Source organism: Oryctolagus cuniculus, chromosome 11 (assembly GCF_964237555.1).
Source record: "Oryctolagus cuniculus chromosome 11, mOryCun1.1, whole genome shotgun sequence".
Lineage (NCBI taxonomy): Eukaryota > Metazoa > Chordata > Mammalia > Lagomorpha > Leporidae > Oryctolagus > Oryctolagus cuniculus.
Window position 1 is genome coordinate 32,999,936 of NC_091442.1, and position 22,300 is coordinate 33,022,235.

Genomic DNA, 22,300 nt, shown 5'->3' on the forward strand with positions numbered 1-22,300 from the left:
CATGGCTAATCCTCTGCCTGCGGCGCCGGCATCCCATATGAGCACCGGGTTCTAGTCCCGGTCGCTTCTCTTCCAGTCCAGCTGTCTGCTGTGGCCTGGGGGGGGAGGGGCAGTGGAGAATGGCCCAAGAGCTTGGGCCCCTGCACCCGCATGGGAGACCAGGAAGAAGCACCTGGCTCCTGGCTTCGGATTGGTGCAGCGCCAGCCATGGCAGCCATTTGGGCAGTGAACCAACAGAAGGAAGACCTTTCTGTCTCTCTCTCTCACTGTCTGTAACTCTACCTATCTAATAAAAAAAAAAAAATGGTGATGCTTAATGTCTTACATCCTCTGATTCTGAATATTACCCATGGCTCCTGTTTTCTGAGAAAAGATGCTCAAACGTATCCAGTGAAAATCGCCCTTCAAAAATTCAGAAGTGTTGGGGGTGACAGAACAACATACTGATCATTATGAACTAATCTCCTCTATCTTGATAATGATTCACAAAGAGAAAAATGAATCTGTGACCCTTATTGCTAAAATGATAATAGTAAATAAAAGACATTTAGTTCTAACATTTTATTTACAATAAATTTCTGCCTACATTATTCTCTTTGCACATTGGCAGTGGAAGCCCCTGGGATGGTATGCTTCACTTGATTCTTCCCCTCTCCTAGTTTAATGTACTTGGGCCACTCCCATTCTTTCACCTGCTCTCCTGCTCCTGGGGAAACACCACATCTTCCTTCTCCTTCCGAAGTTCAACCTTGCTGGCATCTTGAATCTTGGTTTCATTGTCATCCACCACCATCCTCTTCTGTTGTGACAATGTCTTGTAGCCTCCCTCTGTTCTAGCTCTTCTAAGAACATAATCAATATATCTTTCGAGTAATAAACATTCCAGCATTAAGACCAGCATTATTCCTGGGGACTGGTGTCATCCTTCAGTTACTGCCCTTTCCTTTGTCTTCTTCCCTCAGCAATGAAAGTGTAACTTACACTCACCTGCCACTCATCCTTCTCAACCCACAAAAGCCCCTTCAGTCCTCAAAAACATGTAAGCAGTCCACTTCACACACACATACACACACTCAGTAAGCACATGAAAAAATGTTCAACATCTCTCACTAGCAGATAAATTCAAATTAATACCACAATGCAAATGAAAAGCCACTTCACACCCAGCAGAGCTATATCTGAAATTACCAGTTTTCTCATCTCTGTGCCCCAACTAGCAATGTGCAGCTTGGTTACTCAGAGATTTGGGCTTTTGTTTTGTATTGAAAGTACTTTGCGTGGTGTGGTAAGAACTACTTGCAATTTTTCCCTATTTTGTTTTAAAAGTAATTTTCATGCTTGTTAATTCAATGTAAGCATCTTTTTTTTTTTTTAAAAAAAAAAAAAGGTTTATTTTATTTATTTGAAAGGCAGAGTTACAGAGAGAGAGAGGGTGAGACAAAGAGAGATCTTCCATTCGCTGGTTCACCCCCCAAATGGCCACAGGGACTGGGCCAGGCAAAAGTCAGGAGCTTGTCTGGGTCTCCCACGAGGGTGCAGGACCCAAGGCGGTCAAGGGCCATCCTCCACTGCTTTCCCATGTGCATTAGCAAGGAACCGGCACCAATAAATATAAGCATCTTAATGCTGCTTCTTTCCACTATTTTCAGTCCCCTATTCTGAAACTTATTTCCTCCTCTGCTTGCTTTTATTTTTGGAAATACACACTGGACACTTCCTTACAGGAATATTCTCATCAGTGTTGAGGTACTTGGAAGGTTTACTTCATTGATCCTGATTTAATATTCTAGCGTAACATCCAAGTCTATGATTATTATGGCTTTATTTTATAATCAGAGCTGCATTGCTCATGTTTGTTGGGCATCACTTCTGATTTTCTGTGACCCTCAGAATTCTTCTTCCTTTACAGCTGTTTTCTCCCCCATATTGGTCTCTTCTGCTTCCTAATGCAAGTCTTGGGTAATCCCTGTGGCACATTGCTTGTTATTCTTCCTTGTTGACTCTGTAAGATTGATTAGCTTAGAAGTTCATGGCACTATTCATGTGGGTACTTCTGCAAAGAGAACATTAGAATCATTGTGGAGGCAAAATTGTGGTTAACCTTGGCCACTAGTTCTCTGACAGTGAAGCTGAAGAATCCACTTTCGGTCTGTGGACTGGTCCTTGACCTGAGACCTGAGGTTTAGGGTTATATTTTGTATTGGTTTACTACAGCACCATGTAGTATTACAGACTGGATACCTTAACAGAAATGCATTTTCTCACAGTTCTGGAGGCTGGAAGTCTGAGATCAAGGTTAGCAAGACTGCTTTTTTGAGGGCTGTGAGGGAAAGATCCATTTCACCGTTTTCTTTTTGACTTGTAGATGGCTGGCTTTTCCGTTTGTCCTTGTCTCATCTTCTTTGTATATATGTCTATGTCCATGTTTCCTTTTCTTGTATAAGATGCCTGTCATGTTGGATTATGGCCCACTTTTAAGACTTGCTTTTAACTTAAATCACTTCTTTAAAGACCTTGTCTCCAAATAAGTCACATTTTGGTGTGCTGGGGAGCTAGATCTTCATCATATGAGTTATTGGGGAAGAAGATGCAATTCAGTCCACATTATACTTCCACCTGGAAAAGCAGAGCTCAGAGGATGGCAACTTGATGTCTCTATTAAGATATTTGAAGAATTGACTTTCAGAGAAGCAACTAGATTTATTTTACATTTTTAGATGTCAAAACTTAGCTGGCAGCTGCATATATGAAAAAAAAAAACCCTAAAAGTAACTGGGATTATCTGATGAGTCAATCAAGTTTGCTTTTTGAGAGTGATTTCCCTGATAATGTTAGTCTCCATAAATATTTAGTGCTGCACTGCCTGATAGAATATGAACCATATAGGACAGTTTTAAATTTTCTAGTAGCCAAAAATCACAAGAAGAAATAATAACCAGGTAGAATTAATTTTAACCCCATGTTATTTAGCTTAGTATATCCCTTTTGATATATAATCAGTGTCAAAAATTATGAATGAACTAGTTCCTGTGCTTGTTTCATTATTAGTCTTTGAAATCTTGCAGCTCATTTTGGTTGCATAAACCACATTTCAAGTACTCAGTAGACACAGGGGTGCCACAGTAGCTGCCTGATGCATCTGGGAGGGCAGCAGAAGTGTCCCTGCATTCATTTTCATTTCATCTCCAAGGAAATGGAAAATTATCCTTGGGGTCAAGAAGATCTTACTGTATTCTGGGGCTGGCGCTGTGGCGTAGTAGGTTAAGCCTCTACCTGCGGCACCAGCATCCCATATGGTGCCCATCTGCTCCACTTCCAATCCAGGTCACTACTAATGGCCTAGGGAAGCAGTGGAAGTTAGCCCAAGTGCTTGGGCCCCTGCACCCATGTGGGAGACCTGGAAGAAGCTCCTGGCTCCTGGCTTCAGACTGGCCCAGCTATGGCCATTGTGGCTATTTGGGGAGTGAACCAGTGGATGGAAGACCTCTCTCTGTCTCCACATCTCTCTGTAACGATGCCTCTCAAATAAATAAATAAATCTTTAAAAAAAAAGAAGAAGATCTTACTATAGTTTTATATGTGTATAAAGTACATATGTACAAGGGTCTCCAAAAATTTCATGGAAATGTGTATTATGAAAAAAATTAGGTATGAATTTAAGAGTTTGTTTTGCACCTACATAAGCTTATCTTTTAATTTCATTTTCCTATAAACTACTTTAAGTATCCTTGTACGTATAGCAGATAAGAATATATTTAGGATATGTGCAGTATTAGCATTTCATGGGGGATGCCTAGGCGAATCAGTATCTCAAAAGGCTCTTTAGCAGAGCAATAACCAAAAAATGTTGAGAAATTTTGGTATAGAATGTGTACTTGAAAATTTAATTTCCAGTGTTTCCCTTTTCAGCTTAGATTTCCTTGTGCATGTTGTTTAGCCTAAGACTTAATCTATTTTTTCTGTGAAATGGGGATAATAATCATGTCTACTTCTTAAGTTATTGCAATTATTAGAGGAGAAAATCCATGTGAGTTTCATTACTGGCCCAGAGCAAATGTTGTAAGTGTGTCAATTATTATTCTGTGAGGGGATTTTTGGAAAAATGTACTCTGGTATTAGAAGAGAGATTGGACCTTGAACCGTGGTGGCCTTTTCATTTCCTCTCCATTTCTTTAGTATTTATTTACTTGTTATTCATATGAAAGGCAGAGTGACAGGACAGAGAGAGAAGGGGTGGCAGGGTGGGGGGCAGATATCTGGCACTGGGCCAGGCTGGAGCCAGGAGTCAGGAACTCCATCTGTGTATTCCAGGAACCCAAGTACTTTGACTGTCATCTACTGCTTCCCAACCATGTTATCAGTAAGCTGGGTGATAAGCAGAGGTGGGGCTCGATTTCAGACTCTCTAATATGGGATGCAAGCCTCCCTAGTATTGGCTTAAACTGCTGTGCCACAATGTCCATCCTTAGGATTTATTTTTGACTTATGTCAGTACACTGATGAGCAAATCATTATAATAAAGATTATAGGACTTGGTAATGTTAATGTTGATCCAATGACTCTTTTTCTCTTTAAAGAGTTATTTATTGTTTTGAAAAACAAGATGACACAGAGAGAGGGCAAAAGTGAGAGTGATCTTCTGTCCATTGGTTCACTCCCTCAGTGGTTAAAACAGCAAGGGTAGGCCAAGCCAAAGCCAAGAAACTGGATCTTAATCTGGTCTCCCATGTGAGTGACAGGGACCCAAATATTTGGGCCCTTAGCTGCTGCTCTCCCAGTCATATTAGCAGGAGCTGGATCAGAAACAGAGCAGCTGGGACTCAAACCTGCACTCTAATATAAGATGCTGGCATTGGAAGTGAAGTTTTAACCTGCCCTGCCACAATGCTGGCCTCCAGTGACTCTTTTTCTTCCTGAAATGTTTCTCATTCTTTCTGATGTTGAGGGTTTGTTGAGGCCCTTAGGTGTGTTCCCTGACTGTCCTTTATTTGACATGAAGTCTCTCTGAGGTTTCATGTAAACTGCAAAACAGCAACTCCTTTATCTTATTAGCCTTCACTACTGATGAGGTTGGGATGGGAGTAAAATGGTTTCTATAAAATAAAAAGAAATAAGGCCGGCGCCGCGGCTCAATAGGCTAATCCTCTGCCAATCCTTTGCCTGCGGCGCCGGCACACCGGGTTCTAGTCCCTGTTGGGGCGCTGGATTCTGTCCTGGTTGCCCCTCTTCCAGGCCAGCTCTCTGCTGTGGCCCAGGAGTGCAGTGGAGGATGGCCCAAGTGCTTGGGCCCTACACCCCATGGGAGACCAGGATAAGTACCTGGCTCCTGGCTTCGGATCAGCGCGGTGCGGCGGCCGCAGCATGCCAGCCGCGGCGGCCATTGGAGGGTGAACCAACGGCAAAAGGAAGACCTTTCTCTCTGTCTCTCTCTCACTGTCCACTCTGCCTGTCAAAAAAAATAAAATAAAATAAAAGAAATAAATGGAAGTTCACATCATCCCCTATTACTGAGACAAGCATGCTTATTATGGTTTTCTTTTCTCAATAGATATTTATTATAATAAGTGCCTTATAATTTAAGTAAGTAATTAAAGTTGAAGTCTTAGAGGATTTTGGTTTGGCTGCATTTTATGGTCACCGGTGCTCCTTGGAGCTTTGTGTCATTGCATTCTTGACCCAAAGCCTTGGCCACGGTGGGCCTCAGTGGTTCTCAGGTGTGTTCCATAGGTCATCGCTGAAAGCACTGCACGTTCTAGACTCCATCCCCAGAGCAGTACATGAAAGACTGAGGAAAGGGCCCTGCCGTCTGTTTGACAAGACTGCTCAGTGAATCTGATGCACGCAAAAGTTTCAGAACCACTATTTTATAGAATTTACATCTTATATTGACATAAGGTATAAAAAATAGATTCACTGAGAAATGTCTTCATTATTCTGCAGTAAAATACCCCAAGAGTCACAGCCCATCTGCAATTCTGTTGGAAATGAAAGATGACCATGTGTTTCAAACTTCAAACCGGAACATGTATCCTAACAACAATATCTGAAATCTAGGTTGAGTGGCTACACTGGTTGTGGACAAGTGGGAGGTGGGAAAAATAGGGAATTAAAAATGAATACTCTTGTATTTCTGGGTCAAATCCTGCTTTGCATGGCAACCGTGCCAGTTCCAGCTGATCTTGGAGTGTTAGAGGTGATTATGGAGGAGGCAGGCAGGGAGCTGAGGTAAATGATCATTTGACAGGGGAGCTGTGGTTGGAAGAGTGGGGTCAAGAAAATATTGAACAAAGGAGCTTTGAATTTGAAGGAGGTGAGAAAATAACCTAGAATAGAAGTTTCTGAAGCAAATGAGGCAGACTAGTAAAGTGTTCCAAAGTATGAATTTGGGCAGCTTCACTCTAACTTAAATAGTTGATTCTCGGAGATCCTTATAGTGAATTGCCAATGAATATTTTGATTAGAATCTTGATGAATCCCCAATAAATAAAAGGAACTGACCTGAAAATTATGTTGTACCTGCAGGTTAATTTCATTCATCTGGCAGTGGTAATGTGTGCTGTGTGCAATCTCTCAGAAGCTTTTATTTTCTCACCCCTGAAGAGTGAAACAGGACTGAAAATATTGCTGTGACTTATTGGAAATATTTCTGTGAACTGTTATGCATGCAATATCATAGAAGAAGCTTAAAATAGTTTAAAAGTTGTTTTTTTTCCCAATAGGATATTACATTTGTTTCCAACTGCCTTTCCTTTGACATTTAAATTTAAAAGTAATGTTGAAATTTTAAAATACTAGTTGAAGTTCCATGCAACAGCACAATCCTTATAAAAGATATTTCTCAAACTACATGTTCAGAATATATGTCGAGAATATTGGGCATTTTCTCTTAGCTAAAACTTCCAGTGGTGGTAGGGTGGAAAGTATCACTATGCTCCTAAATCTAAATATATGAAATACATGACATTTGTTCACCTTATATAAAGAAAAAATATTTTAAAAAATTTTAAAAAAGAATATCAGAACCAAACAGCATGGCAATTCCTCAGAAAATTAAACACAGAACTACTCTATGATCTAGCAATCGCACCTCTGGGTGTAGACTGAAATGAATTGAAAGCAGGGTCTCAAAGAGATCTTGGTCCACCTGTCTTCATAATGACATTATTCACAATTGACAAAAACAACCCAAATACCCGCTGACAGATGAATAGATAAATAAAACATGGTATATACATAAAGTGGGATATTATTCAGTCTTTAAAATGAAGGCAATTTGATAATGCTGTAATATGGATGAACTTGGAGAACATTATACTAAATTAAATAAGACAGACATGAAGGAAGACACTGATATAATTCTACTTATATGAGTTAACTACAATATCAAAGTTACAGACACAGAAAGTAAAATGGTGTAGGGGCTGGCCTTGTAGGGCAACAGATTAAGTTGCCATTTGTGACATAGGCATCCCATATCACAATGCCGATTTGAGTCCCAGCTGCTCCACTTCTTATCCAGCTTCCGGCTGGTGCACCCAGGAAAATAGCTGATGATACCCCAAATACTCAGATCCTTTCCACCCAGGTGGGAGATGTGGTTGGTGTTCTTGGCTTTGGCCTGGTCCAGCCCTGGTTTGATGGACTATTTGGAGAATGAACATGTAGGTAGACAATCTCTCTGTCTCTCCCTCTCTCTCCATTGCCTGCCTTTCAAATAAATAAATATATCTTAAAAATAAAATGGACAGGGAGCTAAGAAGTTGCACTATTCTACTACTACTACTAGTACTACTACTACTAGTACTAAATGCCTGCCATAACGGGGGATGAGCCAGGCCAAAGCCAGGTCTCCCATGTAGATGATAGGGATGCATGGACTGGACCATCACCTGCTGCCTCCCAGGATTCACATTAGCAGGAAGCCAGAATTGGGAGTGGAGCTGAAACTTGAATCCAGGCACTCCAATAAGGCATGTGGGCATCCCAAGTGGCATCTCAACCACTATGCCAAATGCTCTGCCATAGATAATGTTTAAAGTCTGAAAAGTTTCAGGTTGAGAAGATGAAACATTTCTGGAGCAGGCTGGTGGTGAATGTACTTAACACCAATGAACTGTATACTTCAAATTGGTAAATTTTATATCATGTGTATTCTACCATAGTAAAAAGGCATATCAAGATATATTTTCAATTATAACTTAATACATTTGATTTTAAATATAATCCATTATATCAACAGTTTATGTGGAAAACATTTGTCCAGGTCCTTCACCCACACTATTCTATTTAAGCCTTGTAATAAGTCTGCTGGGCAGGTTTTATTATTATCCCCTTTCCTTCAGTTGTGTAAAATGAGGCACTAAAAGGGAACAGTTAGGAATTTGAATTCCAGAGGACAGCCTCTTAGAACCAGGCTCCTCTAATAACACTTAACATGTAGATTAAATTAATACTATTATATCCATCAGACAGAAAAGTCACCAAATTCCAAAATTATCTCTTCAGGTTCTTTATTACAAGTTCTTTGATCACATAGAAGATATGATACATGATAATTAGAATATGTATGAAAACATTTAAAAGGACAGCCAATTTATGGCTCTTTGAAAAATACAATTCCTGCAAAGGCCTGAGTTTTTCTACATAAAACTCTATATCTGGTGACATGTATTTTCTTGTGTAGATGGTATGTCGTTCTGAAAATTTCCAAAAGACATGACCAGATATTTTAGAAATGTTTAATGTTACTTACTCCTCATGTAGGATCTCTGTCCTTAACGTGCTGTACATTGTGATTTAATGCTGTAACTAGTACTCAAACAGTATTTTTCACTTTGTGTTTCTATGTGGGTGCAAACTGTTGAAATCTTTACTTAATATATGCTAAACTGATCTGTATATAAAGAGAATTGAAAATGATTCTTGATGTGAATGGAAGGGGAGAGGGAGCGGGAGATGGGAGGGTTGCGGGTGGGAGGGAAGTTATGGGGGAGGGAAGTTATGGGGGGGAAAACCATTGTAATCCATAAGCTGTACTTTGGAAATTTATATTCATTAAATAAAAGTTAAAAAAAAAACTTAAAAAAAAGCAAATACAAAAAAAAGAAATGTTTAATGTTACTATTAAAATTACAGTTCATACAACATTTGCTTTATAACAGGCATACTTTAAATGCAGAAGACTGTCTGTGATGTTTTATTTTAGTATGTGAAATTTAAATTTTCAACAGTTTTGTGTATCTCTTTCCCAATATGGAGAAAATGGCCTTATTTACTGTTACCTTGGAAACAGCAATGGCCAAATGCTATGTTTATTCTCTTTAGTATAATTAAAAATCATTTTATGGAGAAAATGTAATTTAAAATATTATCCTTGAGCCTGAATTTTAATTAACTGTAGTCATATGGAATATGCAATGATGGTTAGTGTTAAAGTCACTTAAAAATTAAATATAGATTTTTAATAGAAAACATGTCAATGCCTTTCAAAACTTGTCTTCATCAATAAATGCCTCACTGACCATTCCTTTAGAGTTATGTACAAATATTCTGATTACTGTTACTGTTATATTCAGTAATCCTTTGAAGTTAAAAATTCTGTGTCTAATTTTTAAAATATTTTCTTTTAGTTGAAATCTTCAGAGAAACTCTTAACCATTATTATTTCTCAAGAAACTCCTGTGGAGATCTTTCTACAGTTGCATATGTTGATATACATGTTTTGTTTTCTTATATTTTTAGGACTCCACTATTGTTACTCCAATTATTTTGAGGACTGACCCTCAGGGATTTTTCTTTTACTGGACAGATCAAAATAAGGTAATAAATAAAATATATCTTTCTTACATTTTCCTGTTGGTTACTGATTTGCAAAGCTAGTATCTTATCTGAAAATATGTACCTATTTCACAGATGAATTTTTGTAATTTATTTAGTGCTATACTTCCAAAGAACATCTAAGGCCAAACTTTATAGGACTTTATAAGGATTCCAGTTTAAAATACTAGATTTGCTAAATCATAGAGCAATTGATATTTTTCAGTTTGCTTATATTATTTGGTAGGACAAGAATATGGAAATATAAACCACATCTGATGTGAACATACATAGCCAATGATGCCAATTTAAGTCCCCATCCATAAAGAATGAAGGAAAAGGATGATGAAATGACCTTTGACCCTCATGAACATAGCTTTTGCTTTTTCATTCTCTCTCTTCTTCCTTATGCTCTTCAGTAAGTGGTCTGCTGGCATCAGCAAGAATTTGGCTTTTACAATTTGCTCATGTTAGAAAATTAAGAAAAAGATTTCTTTAGCTTACTGCTGAAGTTTTCAGGAATCTTCCCAAACGAGCTTTCTGCTCACAGTACCACAAATTTAGTATCTCATTATTATGAAACCAATTGATATATTTACATTGAATTATTAAAAAGCAGAGCTTCTGCAGATCCTAAAATTTATTTGAATTTTTATGGGCAGGTAGAGAAGAATATTCATAGAAAGTGGTTATTATTTCAAGAGTCATTGCGTAGTTTTACACTTGAACCTGAAAGTCCACAGAATACAGAATATTTTTGTTCTCTATGTTCTGATATTTGAAGATGTCAGAAAGGGTTTATTGAGAGTGCTCTGTAGCTGTTGAAACCAACAGAGTAACAATAGGTGCAATTAAAACAGTTACTGCTGGAAGGGGTGATAAATTGTCAACTCTTTCAAAATCTCACCTTAGATTATTACCATTTCCAAAGATTTTAAAGTCATCAGTCTTATCTTCTGCTTTTGAGGCCAACTCCGTTATGCCTGTGGAATTGGCCCTGTGTGATAACATGGTGGAGTGTGCTGTGGATCCTGGGAAAAATTCTTAGCCTGCGGGAAAGTAGTGACTGGTCCCAGGTACAGTCCTGAAATGGACCCCCTTGCATATCACCAGAGAGACAGATTTCAGCCATGTGGTCTTGGCATTATGTTCTGACTACTGTGTGTGCTGTGAAACCATCTGTGGCCACAGATGTGGGGGGAAACCAAAGACCCTATGCTAATGTCAAAATTGTAGTTGAGTAAGATTTCATGCTTAATGTTCATGTTTATTACTGGGTGTGCTAATCATTTTGGCTTAGACATTCTGTTTGGCTTCCTGCTGTTATGTATAAAACAATGGCTTGAAAGAGGTTTTGTTTTTTGTTTTTTTTTTCTCCTCCTAAAGGCTATTTTTAGAACTGTTGAAGCTATATTCATGAAAGATGTATTTATAATGCCTAGAGCATTTATAAAGGTTGGGTATTTGTACAAGAGACTGAACTGTCAGTTCGATTTTTCAACTTGTAAATCAAACTTCTATAAAAGCAACAGAAGATATTTTAGGGGTTTTAAATAATTCATGGCAACTCAGTTAAGCTCCCCTCTAAGAGCAATCATAAATATTTCTTTGCTTAAGGAAGAGACAAGGTTTAGGACCTAAGGCTCTTTGAGGCATCTCTATTGTTCTGTGAACCTAATATTTTCATCCAGGCCTATTTTCAAATGTATGAATATTTCTTTTCATTTTTTACACCAGCACTTTCTCTTGGTTGGTTGTAATGCTGTTTATGGCGAATTGAAACAAAAAATAGGGTAGCAGTACCTTTTTATCTCTTTATTACTTTTTCCTTAGATCTTAATCTTACAGTTCTAGCTAAGATGTGGTAATTGTTTTTCTTTTTAAATACCTACATCATCCTTCTGTCATTTATCAGAGTTCAGAGACTTATATTTTAGTCAATGATCATATGTCTCAGTGTCCAAAAGGTGAGAGAATTTAAGAAAAATAATTAAACTCACTGTGCTTTCAAGTTTGTCATTTTATTTCTGGCTTTAAGCCTGGTCCTGGAACCAGAACAAGTGATACATCGACTTTTAAGAGATGGACTACTGTAAATCATGTATAGAGTAAATGTATGCTGGTAGAAGTGGTGGACACAAATGAAGGCTGCCATGTCATGCTTTTAGACGAGGCTTTCATGTAGTTCATTTGAGACTACATGGCTAAATGTTGCAATCATTATACTACTTAGAGCACCTTTCTTTAAAATATTCTTTGTCCTGGTTGTTAGTCTAGAAGAATCTATTACTTGTACGAGAGGACTTCAAAAACTTTATGGAGAATTGAAATTAAATAGTAAGTTTAGGGGTGGGTGTTTGGCCTGACGGTCAAAAAGCCCACATCCAATATCAGAGTATGTGGGTTCAATACTCAGCTCTGGTTCTTGACTCCAGCTTCCTGCTACTGCAGACCTGGGGAGTCCGTGATGATGGCTGAAGTAGTTAGATTCCCTCCACCACTGTGGGAGACCTGGATTGAGTTCTCAGCTCCAACGTTTGGTCTGACTCATTCCTAGCTATTGAAGGCATTTGGGGGTGAACCAGAGAATGGGAGCTCTCTCTCTTTCTTTCTCTAATAAGCAGATTATAAATCAATCAACCAATAAATAAAGAGAAGCTTATTTTGGTGCAAAAATTTTTGAAACCCTATAGATTTTCCCTAACTTTTTGAAGATCCTTGTATTATAGAGATCATCTCAGAGACGAACTATGATATTTTAGGTTTACTCGTTGATTTCACACACTGTTTCCTGTTGGATGCAAAGATTGCTTCCGTATTTATTTTAATTTACCTCTTTTCTCCCTTCAGCCTTTTTCCCAGTGTGTTTTCCTTTTGGCCCATGAAGCTCACAGGTGAACTGAAAGAAGCCCTTGGTAAAGAGCATTATTACAAGGGTTTTCTTATTTCAGCACTAGAGGAAAAATGTCATCTTTCACAGTATTTTATTCATGCCCTTCTTTGTCATGGCTACATCATACCTTGTCCAGGGCCACTGATTTCAAGCCACTGGCTTTCCCCTCTGTAGACAATGACATGTTGCCTTTCCAAAGCCCTCCTTTAATTTGTCAACCATAGACATGATAGGTGACAAGATAGCATAGGTGAATTCAGAATAAAAAAACAGAGTTAGCAAGTAATTTTTAGGTAGCAAAAATATGCTTCAGTGAAATGTTGACAAAGTTTGAGGCTGATAAAGCAGATCATTATGAAGATCATTTTTCAGGATAAATGTTCAGACTTCATACCAGCTTTGGACTTATTTTAAGAATTTTTTTCTGCTTTCCTGTGTGTTCTGTAAATCTTATTGGATATAATTAGCAAAAACAAGTTTCTTCATGTGACTATTTTAAGTATGGTGATTTTTCTGGGGTGGTATAGCCGATGTGAAGAGGATGAGATTATTTCTATGTCTGGGTGAGAAGGGACTCCCTGCACAGCCTGAATACTTAGGAGGCTGCCTGCCTGTACTAGGCTGTGACTTTTGTTTGGATCTATGCCACAGGGGCACCAGAAACCAAAACAGGAAGTATTAGCTGTGAAAACCTTGTGAACTACAAGAATCCACATTGTAATTTTGAAGGAAAGGCTAAAGAAGAAAAAAAGGTCAATAATAAATGTTAACAAAAACCTATCCTGCTAGAATTTGAAGCAAATGAGACCTCTGCCATGCAACTCGATGCCCTGCTTCTGTGCCAAAGTTGGTGTAAAAATAAAACCACTCACTACCAGTTCAGATCCAAGAAGTTCAATATCGTTCAATTAACTCTTCCTTGTATCCCTAAAACAGGAGCTATAGGAAAGGGAGAAGGGACACAGTAAATTTTAAAAGGATTGGGACAAAAACACATTTTAAAAGGACTGCTACTAACTTACTTTTTGTTACACATATCATTTACTTTTTAACTTTGTAGATCATAAACAAATACATTCTTTTTATAAGAGTAGAGCTGGCTGGGGCTGTGGCTCACTAGGCTAATCCTCCGCCTTGCGGCGCCGGCACACCGGGTTCTAGTCCTGGTCGGGGCACCATATTCTGTCCCAGTTACCCCTCTTCCAGGCCAGCTCTCTGCTGTGGCCAGGGAGTGCAGTGGAGGATGGCCCAAGTGCTTGGGCCCTGCACCCCATGGGAGACCAGGAAAAGCACCTGGCTCCTGGCTCCTGCCATCAGATCAGCGCGGTGCGCCGGCCGCAGCGCGCCGGCTGTGGTGGCCATTGGAGGGTGAACCAACGGCAAAGGAAGACCTTTCTCTCTGTCTCTCTCTCTCACTGTCCACTCTGCCTGTCGAAAAAAAAAAAAAAAAAGAGTAGAGCTGTGTGAATATCCTCAAGCTATAACCCCACCCCATGTACCCCAATATATGTCCTTTTTCCATAGTTAACTATTGGTAACAATTTTATAATCGCTTTCTAGATCTCTTGATAATGAATGTGTGCATCATAATAATGGAAATAATTTCTTTGGTTGTATCCATTTTTGTCCTAAATGACATATTATTATTAATTTTTTACTATCTATGACTTCTTTTTACTTTACAGTATGTCTTAGAGAACTTTTCATATAAGTACATGTGTATCTACCTCATTCTTTTAAATTGCTGTGACGTATGCCAAAGAATGAATTACCAAATGTTATTTAATGAAAAAAAACCTCACAGATGGACTCTTGGAGTTTTTATTTATTAATTTGTTTTCCCATTTAGGGCTATAGCAAGCAATCCCATAAAGCAGAGCACTAGTAAGCCTTGTGTATTTCTCTCTGTGTATATGGGTCAGGGACTCCCTAAGGGAAGTGCTCAGAAGTGCAGTTGCTGATTTGAAAACTATCCATATGCCAGATCTTAGTTAATGACTGTGTCATTTTACAAATCCACCAGTCTTAAGTTAGAACTGTTTTCTCTATTAGGAAACATTTTAATTTTCACCAGCCAATGTAACCATCTTACCCTTCGATTTAATTTGCCTTTTTTGATTTGCTAGGAAGCTGGGTGTGTCCTCATCCATTTCGTGGCCTTTTTAAAAATTTTCTCTCTTACCTGGATTACCAGCCTCTATCTCTTGTCCTTCTGTGCATTATTCCCTAGGTGTAAAAGAAGTTAATTCTTTAGCTGTTGTAACTGCTGCGAATGCTTTCTTCCTGCCTGTGGGTTATCTTTAAATTTCTTCATGTATAATTTATGCATGAAAAAGATGACTTAAACCTTTAAACTTTCTTGTAGTCACAGTTAACTTTTTATTCCTTTTGCTTTATTTTTAAGCCTTTATTATTCATCCTCCTTATCACCATCACTTTTTTTTTTTTTTTTTGAACAGGCAGAGTGGATAGTGAGAGAGAGAGAGACAGAGAGAAAGGTCTTCCTTTACCATTGGTTCACCCTCCAATGGCCACCACGGCCAGCGTGCTGCGGCCGGCGCACCGCGCTGATCCGATGGCAGGAGCCAGGAGCCAGGTGCTTCTCCTGGTCTCCCATGGGGTGCAGGGCCCAAGCACTTGGGCCATCTTCCACTGCCCTCCCGGGCCACAGCAGAGAGCTGGCCTGGAAGAGGGGCAACCGGGACAGAATTCGGCGCCTCAACTGGGACTAGAACCCAGTGTGCTGGAACCGCTAGGTGGAGGATTAGCCTAGTGAGCCGCGGCGCCGGCCTACCATCACTCTTATTAACCTAGAGATTTAATCCATGTTCCAGTACACTGTATTTTGAGATCTGGCAGGAGGTGGAGCTCTAAATTTAATTTCTTCCATTGGGTGGTTGTGTGAATCAGTGGCTCCTTGTTCTTTCTGGTTGTGGCCAGCTATGAGGGTGCCCTCTGTCTGTGGCTTTCTTCTTGGCTTGGTGTATGAAAAATGTAGGAGATGGTAGGAGAAGGGAGCTGCAATGGCAGGTTGACTTAAGTGATGTTCCCTCATCACTCATAGTGTTGATACCTCCCTTACCTGGCTTGGATGGCCCATCGATCCCTTTCTATGTCTTAACACCTATGAACTTTTGGTTTGTTATTTCCCACTTCATTCTTATTCTGTTTTTCTTCTGCTTTCATGGTTTCTGGCTCAGCAAACCCCCTTTTTGTTTACTCATGATCCTAGACACAAATTTATACTTGCATGTTTAGTTATTTCCAGGGACTTAGGACAGGTGGTTTTTGCTGTACCATATGCCATCTTGTCCTGGACTCAGATTTTTCATGAGATACCGTTTGGCATTCTTGTACAGAGTGATGGTTATGATTCTGTTAATGGCAACAATAGATAATGTTCTCTCATGATTAATTTTCTGTATCAAACCCAATAGCAAAGTTTAGAAGTTCAGTATTTACATAAGCCATGGTGATATTTTTCAACATGAGTCTAGAGTTTAAAAACTGTTCAAAAACAGTTTGAACCATACCTGATAAACCTCAACAAGAAAATTTAGTGATTTTTCATTAAAAAAACACTGATCTCCCTAAAGGACCACTGGACACAACAAATTTCATTAATAATCACTTAGCCATGGAGATCGTCTTTGAGACACACTTTTCTAGTATATCTTAGAAACACTAATTTTGACTTTTCTTGTGGATGATAAATCGGATGAGGACACTCAAGAGTTGATCTACTGCTTGTATGTAATGAAATGGGTATAATGAAGACTATGAACTCTGTTCATTTTTACTTGGTAGCATCCATCAAAGGCTGAAGCAATAACAGAAATTACCTTAGAAAACAGTGAAATTCACCTGAGATTGCTTTGGGGGCTGGCATTGTCCCTTGGCTTGGAGCAGTGTCCCAGCCATCATTGACTAGCCAGTCTCATTTTCCACCTTTGCAATATTTTCTTCACCACTGTTGTGGATAACAGTAGCTTGAGTATACACAGTGCCATCTCTGTACACTTGCCTTTGCCACTCTGTGAATCGCAAGTTGACTTCTGGTGCCATCCACTACCACCATTCTTTCGATTTTTCTGGCCATTTTGTCTTACTTTGTCACTCATGCACCTGCTCAGAACTTCCTAGCAGTTGAAGTCATTCTGACTAATAGAATTTGGTGGATAAATACCGCAGCTCCCTCACCTCTTGGATGGGATAACTCAAAGGTACAGGCTTTATATTATTTCCCAGAGCCCTCCAGTGGAATCAGTCCAGTTGTCCACAGGAAATAGACTTGAAAACAGACTTTTTTTGTGGGCTTCCTTTCCTTTTCTCACTCCCCTACTCCTAATATGTCCTAGAACCACCTATAAAATACATAACTTTTATTAGAAGCCTTACCTAGGAAGTGCTTAACACAAATGCGTAATGCTTAAATAATTGGCGTAACTACCTCCTAATTAAGGAGATTGAAAAGAATCCATGTTAAGAGGCAGTATTAACCAAATATTTTGCTTTAAGCCAGGCCTGGTTTTCTTAAAACATGAAGCATGGTTAAAAATAAAAAATAAATAAATAAAATAAAAAACCAGCAGCTTTGAAGTTATTGTGGCAGATGTGGGTTTGATTCTGACTCTGCCATGTATATAATGAGACACGTATGGGGAATCTGAGGCTCAGTTTACTCAGCTGTAAGATGGGTAATACTTCCTTAGTGTTGTTGTGGAAGTTATATAGCAAAAATGAAGTGCCCCACATAATGTCTACTACAGTGTATACTATCAGGTGGTGATTTTTATTATTCTATACAGTTAATCTCTGCCTAAGCACTTGTCCTTAACTAATGCTTAAGGACCATGAAGGTGTTGTTTTGAAAACCAACTGACCATTTACTTATGTATACATTTTTCATTCCTTTTTTTCCTCTTGAAGTTACCAGTGACTTGTTTTCTGTTTAGGCTCTGTTGCAGTCTTTTGATCTAAGGCATTGAAGCTTAGGTCTGTTTGGGCAAACAAGATGTTTATTTATGTATTTCATAATGTTTTGGGAACAGAGCCAGGGAAGCAAAAGAAGGGATTTATTGTTCAAAAGATTTGTCCTCTGAGAATAATTCTCTGATAAATACTCAATCATAGGTGAAAGTTTCTTGGACCCCTGGGAATCTGAAGCATCTTGTGGAATAAGCTGTGAAGATGATTTAAAGACCTGGCTATGAGAAAATAATGTTATTCACAAGAAGAGTCTGATGCAACCCTGGTTGTCTGTTTTTTTTTTTTTTTCCCTAAAATCAGTTTAGGATTATTATAGTCACATGGGTGTCAGGCAGCTCCTCCTCCATAGCAACAAGATTCTCAGAAATTAAACTTCTATTAGTTTTGAGCATAGCTTTGATAGCCGTGGGTCAGATTGCTAAGGAAAAAAATCTCTGTTCCGCAAGTCAACTTCCAGATTAAGTTCTGTTTTTCTCAACATTATATTCTTTTCCCTGCCACAACCCCTGAATATTTTACTTAATGAACTCTGGCTAGTATAGGAAAATCAAATACAATGACTGCTTAGCCTACGTAGATGCAGCATAAGAATTTGTGTTGTTGTTTTTTTTTTTTTTAATAAAGATTTATTTATTTGAGAGGCAGAATTACAGAGAGAGAGAGAGATCTTCCATCCACTGGTTCATACCCTAAATGGACAAAATGGTGGGAGCAGAGCCGATCTGAAGCCAGAAGCCAGGAGTTTCTTCTGGATCTCTCGTGTGGGTGCAGGGGCCCAAGCACTTTGACCATCTTCCACTGCTTTCCCAGTCTATAAGCAGAGAGGTGGATTGGAAGAGGATCAGCCAGGACACAAACTGGCACCCATATGGGATGCCAATGCCACAGGAGGAGGCTTAACCTACTATACACAGTGCCAGCTCAGAATTTGTGTTCTTGCAGTAGAATTGTTTATAAACTTTGGGAGGAGGCATTCATGGCTTTTTGGTAGAACTTCTAATCAAATATAGTCTCTTGAAATACAATTTAAAGTCAGGTTAGTTATTATGAAATTGCGACATTGCAGTTTTTTCTGAAATCATTTCTAGGGAATTAAAACAATAATATTGTTTTTATGTGGTTGTCACCACACTTCATGTGGTTAGCAATAGCATTGCTCACTTTTAAAAAGTTTTATTTATTTTGAAAGGCAAAGTTACAGAGAAAGAGGGAGAGAAAGAAATTATATATATATATATATATATATAGAGAGAGAGAGAGAGAGAGAGAGAGAGCTTTCATTTGCTGGTTCACTCCCCAGATGACTGCAATGGGCTAAGCCAGGCAAAGCTAGGAGCCTGGAACTCCATCTAGGTCTTCCACATGGGTTCAAAGGCTCAAGGACTTGGGACAAGGAGCTGGATCAGAAGAGAAGCAGCTAGAACAAGAACTTGTGCCCACATGGAATGCTGGCATTGCAGGCTGCAGTTTAACCCACTAAGCCACAACGCTGGCCCCAGTAATGTTCATTTTAATTCATTGTCATAGGAGTTGAGAAATGTATAATAGTTTCCTGGCTTTAATTCATAGTCCCATATTCCTAATATAATTTAATTACAAAATTAGACATCAGCTTTATGGGTTGCTTCTACTTACGTCTTCCCAGTCTTATAGAAGCTAAATTGGATATTTCCATGCTATGGAGTGATTATAATGATATATGTGTACCTTCTAATACCAAAAGTGGTTTAAGATACGAATTTGAAGAAAACGTGGAGAAACACATTCTGTATATTGTCCAGGATTTTATTTTGTGTAATGGGGAAAATCCATTTGCCACTGTAGCTTCTTCTGGGTCTCTCACACTGGTGCAGGGGCCCAAGGACTTGGGCCATCTTCTGCTGCTTTCCCAGGCCAAAGCAGAGAGCTGGACCAGATGTGGGCAGCCTGGTCTCAAACTGGCGCCAATGTGGGATGCTGGCCTTTCAGGCCAGGGCATTAACCTTCTGCATCACAGTGTCAGCTTCTATTGTAATATATATTATACACACACTCTGTGCTCTCTCTCTCTCTCTATATATATATATATACACACACACATATATATACTATAATATATATAACTATTTTATAATGTATATGAACAGTAATTTCCAGAAGCTTACATTATAATAGCATAACATGCTATAGTCTATACTATTACATATATATGTTTATATATATTTGCATAGTATTCGATCATATTTATAAGTCTATAAAGGACTGTGCTATTACTACTGTGATTTATAAGTGAGTGGGTTGACATGTGCACAGAGGTTAGGAACTGACCATATCATACCAGTGCTTAGTGTCAGAGTCAAGGCTAGGACTGAGGAGGAGCACTCTGGTTGTATGTGCTGGCTCTTAACGTTTTACTTTAAAAAGAAACTGTTTCATATCTAAAGTTAAGTTTAGCAATGGATGTTTTTTCTTGGATTTGTTTGAAAATGAAACCCAAAGAGGCATAGTACATTTGCTAGTGAGAAGCAGTATGAAAAAGATATCTCAATTTGGACCATTCATTAAAACCAGCTGGAGCACTTGAAAGGATTCTGCTACTTGGGGTCCACCTCCCAGAAGTCTGACTTAATTGGTCTTGGGTCTGGGCAGTGGATTTTTTTTTTTTTGAAACATCTAATGTACAGGCATGGTGAACACTGCTATTAAGTATAAAGCAAGGTAACATCACCAGGTGATTTGGTAAACTTCTGTGGAGAGGATGTACTCATTGTGTATTTCCTATCTTTGTTGCGGCCTTTTTTCTTTCAGAAGCAGTCCTTCATGGGAGCACCCACAGGCCCTATATGATTTTGAATTATTTGACTATTATTGGGTAATATTCCCCATACTGTACTTAGTAAGGCAGCAAATTACTGGCATTTTTTTAGAATGAGTCTCAATATCCAAGATTGAATCAAAATGGATTTTGTTATTATGTTCAGCTGATTAAAATTCATTTAACTTTTCATTCCCTAAATGCTTCACATCATAGTGGTTTGTTTTATCCTCACCAAACATGTCCTTAGCATTCAAGCCCTGTTTATTAACTGTTATGTTTATGTTATTCTTGATTCTCAAGGTGCTGTTTAAATTTTACATTTGATGAATTTAGCTCTAACCTGGACTGGAATACATGAATGTGGTTTTAAGAATGACTTTATATATTTATTCCATCATTCATTCATATATATATATATGAGAGAGAGAGAGATTTTGTTTACAGATGCAGAGGCAGATATTATCTTAAATTACAACACCATATCATCTCTTATTCATTTCTGTGACTCCTTGCTTTTTTGACACATAACACCCAATCAGGACAATTAGAGACAGATAATTTTCCGGTGAGATAAGAAGCTTGGCATTTTGTTATCTCTACGTAACACATTTGAGAATAGTAAAATTCACGTTTCTCCCTTTAGAATGTTTGGTTTTTCACTCTCTGTTATGTAGGGAGCATAGACTATGATGAGAATGATTTTGCATGAGATTTTTTTCTCCTGAATTGTGCACAACTCCCCTCTTACTTAGGGACTGTAGTCTGGAAACTATTGCACCATGGCCAACAATGCACCTATGTGAAACGAATACCTCAATGCAAAGTTTTATGAGGCAGAACTAGTTGCTATGCTAAGAAACTAATGACTGTGCTACTATACATAATGGATTCTATTTTTAGATGAACATTTGTTCCTATAGCATGGCTTCATTATGCAAGAGGACAGCAGTTTCAGCCCTGTGCTGTGAATGTTGACATATTAGAACACTGGAGTAGATGCAATCTTAGATATGTTGAGACTTTTTCTTCTACTTTAGCCTTGATATAGTTCATAATTGAAGGTAAAACCATCGAAAACAAAAACAAAATACCAAAACAGTTTCCAGTGTTTGTGGGTTGAGTTTCAGCAGCTAACCTCAAGAAAAAAAATTGACTTGAGTGGTTTCTTTGGGAGATCACTCTAGGAAACATGGGCAGAGTAGTGGGGAATGAGACCTGCAAGGGAATAAATTACCTTGGTGGACAAGAGAAGCTCCAGTCTACTTGCAAACTCTGGGAGGTAGCACAGAGGGATAGTTGTGGTAGTTACCCACTAGTTCCCACCAGATAGTGATAGAGGGCAGCTCTCCCCGGGGGTATTATTTCCTGGTCTTTGTCAGTCTCTTTTGGTGGTCAAGGGGACTTCAGTTGAGCATGCCTCAGGCTTTGATAAAGCCCTCAAACATAATTGCAATTGGAGCTGTAAGATGGCATACAATGGTATACATGCTTACTACTGGCAGGGGCTATCCTGGGCAAATTAATTTTCAAAAAAATTTGATTTCATAAATCCATATCAAAGGGACAGCATGGTGGCATAGTGGGTAAAGCTGCTGGCGTCCCCTATGGGCACCACTTCTGATCCAGCTTCCTGCTAAAGGCCTGTGAAAAATGGTGAAAAATGGCCCAAGTGTTTGGGCCCCTGCCAACCCTATGGGAGACCTAGATGAAACTCTTGGCTCTTGGCTTCAGCCTTGCCCAGTGCTGTCTGTTGTGGCCCTCTGGGGACTGAACCAGTGGATGGAAGGTCTCTCTTTGTCTTTCCT

General features: G+C 38.9%; 1 protein-coding gene across 4 annotated transcripts in view; it reads left to right on the plus strand.

Annotated features, from left to right (window-relative positions):
• Positions 1-22,300, plus strand: part of PLCB1 (phospholipase C beta 1) — a 788,982-nt gene that overhangs the window by 11,302 nt on the left and 755,380 nt on the right. For 2 of the 4 annotated variants that reach the window (XM_051846235.2, XM_008256382.4), the window contains exon 2: positions 9,742-9,819. In XM_051846235.2, coding sequence (XP_051702195.1) covers positions 9,742-9,819 — 78 coding nt within the window. Of the gene's footprint in view, positions 1-7,526; positions 7,662-9,741; positions 9,820-22,300 lie in introns of those variants that run through there. The other 2 variants (XM_051846234.2, XM_051846233.2) reach the window with 2 other exon arrangements.